This window comes from Phaethon aethereus, assembly GCF_964289735.1.
Source record: "Phaethon aethereus genome assembly, chromosome: 1".
In the NCBI taxonomy this organism is placed as follows: Eukaryota; Metazoa; Chordata; class Aves; order Phaethontiformes; family Phaethontidae; genus Phaethon; species Phaethon aethereus.
In genome coordinates this window covers 216401561-216411661 of record NC_138575.1, presented here as the reverse complement: position 1 = coordinate 216411661, position 10101 = coordinate 216401561, and the positions used below count along the sequence as shown (strand labels likewise).

The 10101-nt window shown below is 40.2% G+C and overlaps 1 protein-coding gene across 4 annotated transcripts in view; it reads left to right on the top strand.

The window, feature by feature from the left end:
• Window positions 1–464: 464 nt before the first annotated feature.
• The window catches only part of PICALM (phosphatidylinositol binding clathrin assembly protein), a gene marked incomplete at both ends in the record, with an annotated part of 66756 nt that continues 57119 nt past the window's right edge, over window positions 465–10101 (top strand). For all 4 annotated transcript variants that reach the window (XM_082010454.1, XM_082010453.1, XM_082010452.1 and 1 more), the window contains one exon: window positions 465–594. In XM_082010454.1, coding sequence (XP_081866580.1) covers window positions 465–594 — 130 coding nt within the window. The remainder of the gene's footprint in view (window positions 595–10101) is intronic.

The following is a 10101-nucleotide window of genomic DNA, read 5'->3' as shown; positions in this document are numbered from 1 at the left end:
GCTCGCCACACCCGCGGACGGGCGCGCGCGCTCCCACGTGACATCCTCCCCCCCCCCCCCTCCACTTCTTGCACTGAGGAGCTCCGCGCGGGGCGCGCCGGCGGAGGAGGGGCGGTGCGTGTCACGTGGGCGGGGCGCCGGGGATCACGTGATGCGGGCGGCCCGGAAAGATCCGAGGAGGAGCTCCGCCGCCGCCATTTTCCTGCGGAGCCCAGTCTGTGTCCCCTGTCCCCGGCCGGGCGGAAGGCGCGCAGGGGGAGGGGACGGCGGCTGGGGGAGGGGGGTGGGAGGAGGAGGGGTCCCTGCTCGGGTGACAGGTCCGTCCCTGAGGGCGGAGCGGGGTCCGCCTGCGGCGCGGCGGGGTGAAGAGTCCGTGCAGCTCCATCCCCCGGCTAGTCCTCCCGTCCCGGCCCCTGAGGAGGGAGCGGAGCCGCTCTCCGTTCCAGCGCCGCCAGCAACCCGCCATGTCCGGCCAAAGCCTCACCGACCGCATCACGGCGGCGCAGCACAGCGTGACCGGCTCGGCGGTCTCGAAAACCGTCTGTAAGGCCACGACCCACGAGGTCATGGGGCCCAAGAAGAAGCACCTGGACTGTGAGTACCGGGGAGGGATGGCGGCCGAAGGGCCTTCCCTGCCCGTCCGGCCGGGCTCCCCCCTGTCCCGGGGTCCTGTGGGGCGGAATACCCGCTGTGGGGCTGCCTCCTTTCCTGCCGGCCTCGTCGGGTGGAGGAGCTCTGTCTGCTTCAGCATAGGACGTTCTCATGGCGGGGAGGGGGGGTAGGGTCGGGGACGTGGCGATGGAGAGCTTGGGAGAGGCTGTTCAGTGTATCTGCTTTCCAGAAGGAGCCTTATTAGCCCTTCCCTGTGCACAGGGCCCTGGACAATGTGAGCTTCTGAAGGGCAGGACTTGCCCCGGTACCCCCCGTCTTGGAGAGAGAGAGAGAGAACCACAGAAGCCAAGCAGAGGAATGGACTTTAATTTCCTTACTAATTGATCTCACTTGTGTTTTGCTAGAGCAGCGCTCCCTCATTGTGTACAGGATGTACAGGAGTTTCAAGAAGGAATAGCTGATCAGTTATCTTAATTCTTTCCCAGATGGTCTACTAGGAAAAAAAAATCGCTTTTCTGTCATTCTTGTAACTCTTCCATATAGAAGAATATGTGAAGTGAGTGCTTGAGGGGCTAACCTCTCTCAGTAAGGGTGTTCTCAGTCTTACTGTTCCTAGTCTGTCTCACTCAGGAAGATGGGACTTCTTTAGGCCTTCAATACCTCAGCTTAACATCCTGTACAGCGACTGGCCATTTTTCAGCTTCTATTAAAAATAGATCCAAGGTGGAAAGGCTTAAAAGGTTTTCTATCAACTGTGTTCCATCCAGGTGATTATGAAGAGAATGATGAGCACCGAAGTTCATATTAGTGTATCTTCCACTAAGCTGTAAGGTCACAGGACTGAGGGTGTTCTTGGCTTGAATACCTGATTATCTCTCATCTATTTATTCTAGGCCCTTTAAGGACCCTTCTCCCCCCCCCCCCCCTTCATTCTCAACAATATGTAATGAAAGATACCAGAGAGAGATGTGTGTCTGTGTCTTCTGTATGCATGCTTTCTTCTTTTCTCCAACCCACGGCTGTGAGGAGAAGGTTGGGTCTTCATGTATCTTCAATTTGTTGAGTTGCTCTATATCCAAATGAAAAGACCAGATGATAGTACTAGGATTAATTGTACCATAGTTATTTTGTCTTTCCACCAAAACATGTCTGACTTAAACCTTTAAGAAATTCTTATTCTATGAGTACCTAAGAGGGTTGTGATATATTTTTTCAGGGTAGCCCCAGAACAGCTGTCTCAGTTTCTTTCTGGCATTCCCTCTTCCATTTCTTCTCTTGCCTGAAGGCTGAGTAGTAAGTGAGTGGCTTTGGTATTTTTGGTCAGCCCAGGATGTCAGAAGGCTGAGGAGATCTTTGGACTTTAAGTAACTCTAGTCTCAGGTAGATAAAACACCTTGTCATATGGCTTATGTATGAAGTTTTGGTGCTGTTGGATTTCACACAACAGAAGGGAGGCTTTCTGGAAAAAAACTTTGGCAGGTTTAGCCTGGAATAGTGCTAAAAGTGCAGTTTAAGTAATACGGTGTTTAGCAGCTGAATTATTTCACAGTAAAAGCTTTATGAAGAAAAAAACATCAAACTAATCAGACAACTCTTCTTCAGACTGGTGTGTGTATACAAGGGTGGCGTTCTCAACACAGTTGCTATGGGACATCCTAATTGAGACCTATAGGATGCTGCTGTAGAAGGGTGCTTGAACTGCCTTAGAAGCTATCTGGTAGTTGCTGGGTGAGAAGCGCATTTCTGTATTTCCCTTGTCTACTCTAGACTGTCAAAGGTCCTGGTTCCTGCCTCTTTCTCAGACAATTCTTTTATCAGAGCAAAGCAAACTTGGACTTTTTTGTTAGTTTTACTACTAGTCCCTTTTTTTAGTGGTTAACATAAATCATGGGTAGATAAGTTTTGTATGCTGCCCCTAATAAGTTTGTTGGGTGTCTCTTGTTCCTGGCATCAGGAAATAACACACGGTTTCGTATCTTGAAATTTTTCTTTCTTCATACTGTTTATGGTTGCGTGTTTAAAAATGAATGCTTTTTGCACAAGCTGTGACCCAAGCCTCACCTCTGAATTATTTGCACACATCTTCCTTTTACAACAAACAGTTTAACTACTAGATAAATCCTATGAACTGACATCTCACTGTGAATGACAGTTAATGTACCTGTCCTCATAGGTGGCATACTACTTAAATATTTTTCTAATTATGTGTTTATTGTGGTAATGATAGTTAAAACTTTGTTAAAGGTTGTGTTCTGGATGAGTTGATAAGCTGAGTTTTTCTAATACTGTCCTGGAATGACATTTTGGTTTTGTAGCATTTTCTCTGATCATGACATACGTTCTTGTTAATGTGATATTCTTGTTGCTTGTACAGATCTCAAAATCTCTGATTGTCCCGATTCTGAAATTCTTTAAGAATTAATTCTTTCTTAATTCTTTTAAGCTTGAGCCATCATGAACACATTTAAGTAGCTCAGCCTCACATTAACCCCTACAAATGGGGCGAAATCCAACATAGGTACCCATGCACATGATTATTCCTATCCTTATTTATCTTGCTCGTGACTGACTATGGAGTTCCAAAACTGAAGCGCTCACTATCCTGGGTTTGTATATTCCTTCTGTATTTCCCTCAGTGATCGTTACCTTAATAATGAAAGAATGTAAAATGGCATTCTTAGCCCATAATGTTAAAAAGATAATCTGCTCCAAAGAACATTCTTTCTCTCCCCTTACAAAGCTTAATTGCTTGTTTGGTTTGAGGGAGAAAGAATTACAATTCTAATTTACAAGTGGACATGGTTTACGATAGGTAGCAACAATCATCTTAGCCATACGCTTATGCTCAGGATATGCCTTTTCTCCTGTTTTGGGTGTCCAGTCTTATAGCTGGGATATGGAGTTTCTGTAATCTAAGCATAGTTTATGAAAAGTCTTTTACAGAAAACCTAGTTTCACTAGGACTTTGCCCTAGTTTTCGCACCTCTTTGAGCAGTGATAGCTCAAAACTGGTTTGTGGGTTTAGTTTGTATGCTGTGACTTCTGCAGCTCTTTCTTTTGTGTTTAGCTTTTGGTTGCTGTGTTCAGTGCTATATAGTGATGCTAAGAACAAGTTGCTTTAGGTTGTTTGAATGTAAATGGTGCTGGAAAACTTATCGCCAGATTTCACTTTTTTTTTACATGATTCTGTTGGGTGGGGGGAGTGCTGCTTCCATAGGTATATGTAGTGGATAATTCCTATTAGGAAGACCAGAAGACACTTAATACTTAATGACAAATAGGAAGTTTCACTCGGTCAGTTCAGTGAAACCGCTGTTGCAGTGATATCTCAGCAGCATAAAAATGTTTGTGTACGTGTGCATGTTGTGGAGTGTAGTTAAAACAACTTTGATGTGAAACACATTTAGGGTTGGGCTCTTGAATGAGTATGGCATAGTAACCCTATCTGCTTGTAGCTAATGGAGTGGTGCTCTTTAAAGGAGAATGTGGATGGATGGCTTGGAAGGAAGTTGCAATGCTGTAATTATCCATTCTTAACATGAAATCTCTCTATAGTTATGCCAGAGTGTAATTTCCTTGACATCTTGTTGTGAAGAAAAATCTGTATTTTTAAGGAAGATGGTAAACCAGCACCCTGCCCTGTGTTGTGTAGGTGTTTGTGAGAAGCTATGTAAGTGAAAGTAAACTTAATTGAGCTTGTTGGGAACTTATTTCCCAATTCCCTAGTGTCAGCTGTTTTGGTTTTGTCTAGAGGCTACTACTAGTACAAATAAGAGTCCAGGTAAAGACTTGCTTTATGTCTGTGCTGGGTACCAAATGAGGTGATACCCAGAGTGTATCTTGCAGAACTGAGGGACAAGGATCATTGCTTACCTGTATCTCACAAGAGATTTGTAGTAAAATGGGGAGAAAACGGCTTAAGTGCTCACCTGCATTTACATAGTGAAGCATAACTGGGTTATTTCAGTGATGTGGCAAGTTAACTCCTGTGTCTGTGGGTACTACTGTGTTCTGCAGTAGAAACAGATTATCCACAATCCTTTTATGGTATTGTAGTACTTAACCAAATTCATATTTTGTTTCTGGTTTTGGCAAGATTACCTGAAGTTTCTCGTGGCTTTGCTTCCCATTTTATAGTTGACTTAAATTTCTGGAGGCAGTCCATTGTTATTTTTGCTTAGAACTGTTCTGTGTAACTGTAATTACTTCAAATACAGATAATTGCATTATTACAGCTTTCTTTTGAAGTATTCCTTTTTTCTCTCTGAGCTCTTCCATGATTCCTTTATCACTTCTTACTTAGCCAACTTTTCCTAGCTTTCTACTAGAATTCCTCTGGAATATTTGTTTGTGCCTTTTAGTAGAGCACAAGAACTATCATACTCCTCTACACTGCCAGAGGGCCAATTTTCTACCACAGCTGCTCATTTGCAGAAAGAATAGCCATTTAGTTCTGCAGCTGTTGTTTTACTTTACTTAGCCTGAAGCAGTATTCTACTTCGGATGAAGTAAGAGGCAGGAACAAAGGAGGAGAAGCTGTAAGACACCTGCAATGAGCTTACTGTGAATCTTCATACTGCCATTGTTTCCCATCAGCTGTGGCTGTTCAGGTGCCCTTAGCTTTGGGCTGTAGTTCTAGTTGTGATTTTTTTTAATTTTAAAATTTTTTTATAGTGCAGTCATCTCTTCTAACTTCTAAAAGTGATGTTTGGAAGAGGCATTCTTTTGCAGTTCAGCCTATGACCTAATGATCTATTTCAGTCTTTAGTTCCTAATCTGAAGATCAGGTTTTGATCTGTAGATGTGAAAGTTTGAGTTGTTCCTAGTGACTTGGCTCACAAAGTAACAGTAGCTTGCATAATAATACAGAAGAGGTGACTTATCCAACATGGAATTTAAAGCTTCTCTTTTTTGCATTGTGTATGTTGCCTTATGTAAAGTACGTGATCGGTATGCTACAGTTGCAACTGATGTTAGTAGAATGTTGGGAAAGTTCACTTGTAAAATGTTGCTGACTTCTTTCTCTCCTTGGAAAATGCAACATGTTTTCTGAAGAAGAGACATCTTCTGTATTTGAAAGCTTAATTTTTTTAACAACCTTCTTAAGTTTCTCAATATCTTTAAAATCTTTTCACTCTCAAACATCAATTTCTACTTTAAAAATAGCCCACTGGTCTACTACTGGTCGGATATGCGTGCTCATATTTTCTGTAAATGGTGCAGAAGCTGTTCCTCAAGCATGTTAAAAGAAATCAGGTAAGTATTGTAAATGCTTTTTTATGAAATCTGGAACCCCTGTACTGCGACAGTTGTTAAACATTTCCAAATAGTTCATAACACAAGTTTAAAGCAATAATCTTAAGTATGTGTTCTTACTTCTGGGTATCTTAGGAAAGTTGTCTGCTGCATCAGCGAAAACTTTGCTTTGTGTCAAAGAACTGGGGTGTTTTTTTTGTCCGTTAGTATGTGAGTTTAACCATTTAGATTTCCTGTTGCTTGAAGTCTTAATGCTAGAGTAGTTTTAATTTGGAGCTGAATGTTACCTTGCAAAGGCTTAGGTAGGAGAGAGATTTTTCTTACTGAGTACGTCTGCACTGGATTAGAAGTAGACAAGAAATAACTGGCCAAAAAACTGCAACCAAGTGGAAAGGAAAAAAACCTGATGGTGATATAAAACTGTTGGTTTTGATATTTTCTTGCTCTTCTAGCAGTTTTCTCATTGTGAAATGAGATAGTGTGAGCAGGCAGGGTATGAACTTTTATTAACTATGCATCCTTCTAAACTCAAAGGAAGTACAAAAACTTTGCACTTCGTGTTTCACCCCTAGCTTTACGTCAGAGCTTTATCAATTAGCTGGTAGTTTCTAAACCTCAAAATTATGTTAAGTAAATTCAGTGCTATGTTGTGGTACTCTCAAGTCTACCAATGGCAAATCCAACTTATGAGTAATATGTGACAAATCGGGTATTGAGATCTGAGAAATTAGGGAACTAAGCTGTATTTAACTGTGTGAAAGTAACTTAATGAAGTTAAGCGTTTCATAAAGACTTAACGAATACGCTGGACTTTCTGATTGTGACTAAACATCTGCATTATTTTGCTAAAGGAGCTTTATTAATAAAGTGAAGCTTATCTGGATCATTTGTAATAATAAACCTGAGTAAATCAGGCTTTTATAAGTTTTACCTCAAAACAGGGGGTGTAAAATAGCATGGTCCACACCAAATTCTAGGTTGGGAGTGTCAATTCTTAGCATGAAGCATAAGAAAATTTACTGGAGTGAACACTGGTGGCATAAAGGGAAATCCTGTGGTTTTGTTTTAATTTATGCCAAGACGTATACATGGTCTATAAAAAACACAAAAGGTAGGGTTTATACTCATTCTAAGCCCTCCTATATCATTTCCTTCAGACCTGTGTTCATTTACTGAGGAAGAGCTTACCATATCAACACCTTCTTTTTCCCCTTTCCAACACATTCTCCTGAGAAGACACTTTGGAAATCTTCACTTAGTGTTGTTCTTTATTGCTTCCTCCCAAGCAAGCTGTCCTTCAGCTACAACATCTGTACTCTCTAGCAGCGGTGCCATTCTAGCAGCAGTGATTCTTTTGCTTATATGGGAAGTGATAAGTTTGCACAGGTTGAAACTGCACTCTGGTATTTCACATATTTACTCTAAATATAGTACTTGCAGTAGCATGTAGCTCAGCTATTCCAGTTGCCAACCATGTGTTATGACATCAACAAAGTATCTCTATTGTTTGTAACCTTTGTTGATTTTTTTAAAAAAATAATTTATTTAATACAACTTAAAGCACAAATTATGAATCTTTAATAATGCTGTTTCCTAGTCAAATAGTTAGTGTATAAAAAACACATGTTATGTGAAAAATAATATCCATGTTACTAGCTTGTAAAAACTGGTTTTTTTTAATCCAGCTGAAAAAGGTGGTAATGAAATTCATATCATTCCTCAATTAGGTTTGTTCAAAAAAATCCCCAAAACCAAAAGCCCAACAAAACAAAAGCAACCCACTGGTATTCAGCTGCACGGAGTAAGTTTCTAAAGTTACAACAGTAAACTGGATTTCCAAACCCAGAGTGGGTAACATACAAATTTTTAAACTAAACTCAGGTTACAAACAAGTAAGCATGTTCTAAGGTGGTTTTTTTGTTTGTTTTGGACTTTTCTGTGCCTTTAATCTGGCAGTAAATCCACTCAGAGCAGCTCTGTAATTTGTTGCTCTATCTGCCCAATCAGAAGGTTGAGTGTCTTGGCTTTCAACAGGTAGAAGTAGGTGTTCTTGGTTCCCTGGTGTTCTCAACAGCTGCTTGTAAGCTGCTTTGCTGTTGGTGATCTCTGGATTCTTCTGGGGTGGCTAGTGAGCTGTGAGGCGATATGGCAGTGTTTCTGTACCTGTCTTTTGCTGTTCAAGTGTGTGCTTTTTGTTTTGGGTTTAGTTTCTTTATGTAGTGTTGTGCCCCTCTTTCCCCTCCTCCCCATATGTTCAGAAATCACATCAGCATTTCACCTACATTTGTTTGCAGTTGCATGTGGTTTATTTGGCTGATATCTTTGCTCTTGCTGACAAATGAGTCAATATTTAATTGGAAATCAGGTCACACTTGAATTTGATTTATCCACTTCCCCTCCACCCCCCCCCCACCCAGTATTGCCATCATAGTTGCAGCTGTCATTGCAGTCTATTTCAAACTTCATGAATTTTTTTGATCCACAACTCTGTGTATTCTTGACCTGACCTAATTTTTGATGTAAAATGTTAAAAGTTGTTTAAACTACTGTGATAAGTAGTTAAGTTACGGTTAAGCTGCCATACTGAGAATGGTAGTATAATTTAATTGGATTTAGTTGTCAGTGCCTTTTTGTATTTGCCAGAAGCCATTGGTATTCATAATTCAGCAAATATACTGTTACGAAGAGATTAAAAATAACTTTCATTTAAAAATCAGTCTGTTAGGAATACTTACTTCATTACATATAGCAGCTACACGCAGCTGTAGTTCACAAAGCAATTCTTCATTTCTATATTGATGTAAAGCTAGCTTCATAAAGTCTAGCTTACTCATGCCTTCATCCTTTTCTTCTCTCTGACGAGTGGTACTTAAGGTTAATATTTACATAAGTGTGTGCATTTGTAAGTTTTGGGGTGAAATTCATATGTTTTACTTGCAGTTACTTCTTACTCATCATGAGGTACAACTAGTACTGTTCAAATCATAGTTGCAGATAAATAGGAAAAAATGCCTTTCTGAGCAATATCCTTGTGTTCTTTTTTCCTCCTGAGAAACCAGGTTTGTTTACTTTTTAGAAATATACTGTAATCTTTAGGTAGATTTTAGTTTCAAATTAAGTCTCAGGGTGACAGTCCATGTCACTGCTTTCATTGATACAGACATGCTGTAATTAGCTGTTTTTATTCAAATCACTGAATTTGGATTTATTATCCCTTAAATAAAATTTTGTCTAATATATTAATAACCTGTATTAAATTCAATAGGAGTTATTTCTCCCTGTTTGCATTTCAGTCATGAGTGTCACAGTACAGCATTGCAGAATAAAATTTAGAGTATCAAAAATATGTGAAGTGAATTTTAATCATAGGAATAAAAGAAAAGTCAATGGAAGCCAAATATGAACTCTTTTGCATTCCTGGACCATAGTTATTTATAATAAGGATATGAAACGCATAGTAAGCTGCTGCATTTGATTAGTTGTCTGATGGAAAAACTCAAGACGCATAACTCCTAGCTGTAAACTGTTCGAAACACAGGGACTAGCACATGATGTTGTGCTTTGGGAGAAAATGATGGTCTGGATATAGACTTTTATCTTTAGGTTCTTGATTGTTAATAGGGAGCTAGCTCAGACTTTCTTCCAGATCTGTTCAGTTGGAATGCTTTGCTACAACAGTAGCATCATTAAGCCTATCAAATGTAATTAAAGCTAAAACATAAATTAAGTAAATTTCCTAGCAGATTACTTTGCATAAAAAATACAGAGTACGTGAAGTTTGTTTCAGTGTTGAATTTGGCATGCAAGTGGATGGAAATCCAGAGAAGCTTTTGTGTTAGTTCTCAGATACCAGGGGACAGCATGGTTAATGGAACCTCTGATGTTTGGAATTACATTGAAGCTCTTGCGTTTCCAGGGGCTGATTTTCTGTTTTGTTGGTTTTTGCTTTTTGTTTACACACAGGTTTTTTTATGAGGAGACTTGCTTCAGATGTAATTATCTGTAAAGGAAATACACTGTGTTGGAGGAGATACTTTTGTCCTTTAAACTGTTAATGAGGAACCTTTGTAGGTGGGAATGTGGTCAGCCTCTTCGTATATAGTAGGGCTCACACAAGATGTTACAACATCTAGTTTTACTATAGCTCCATATTCTTTTTAGCTCTCTGAGGTTTTAACCAGTGAACAAATCTTATTTTGAAGCAAATGGAATAACTATATTTTGCATTGTTAG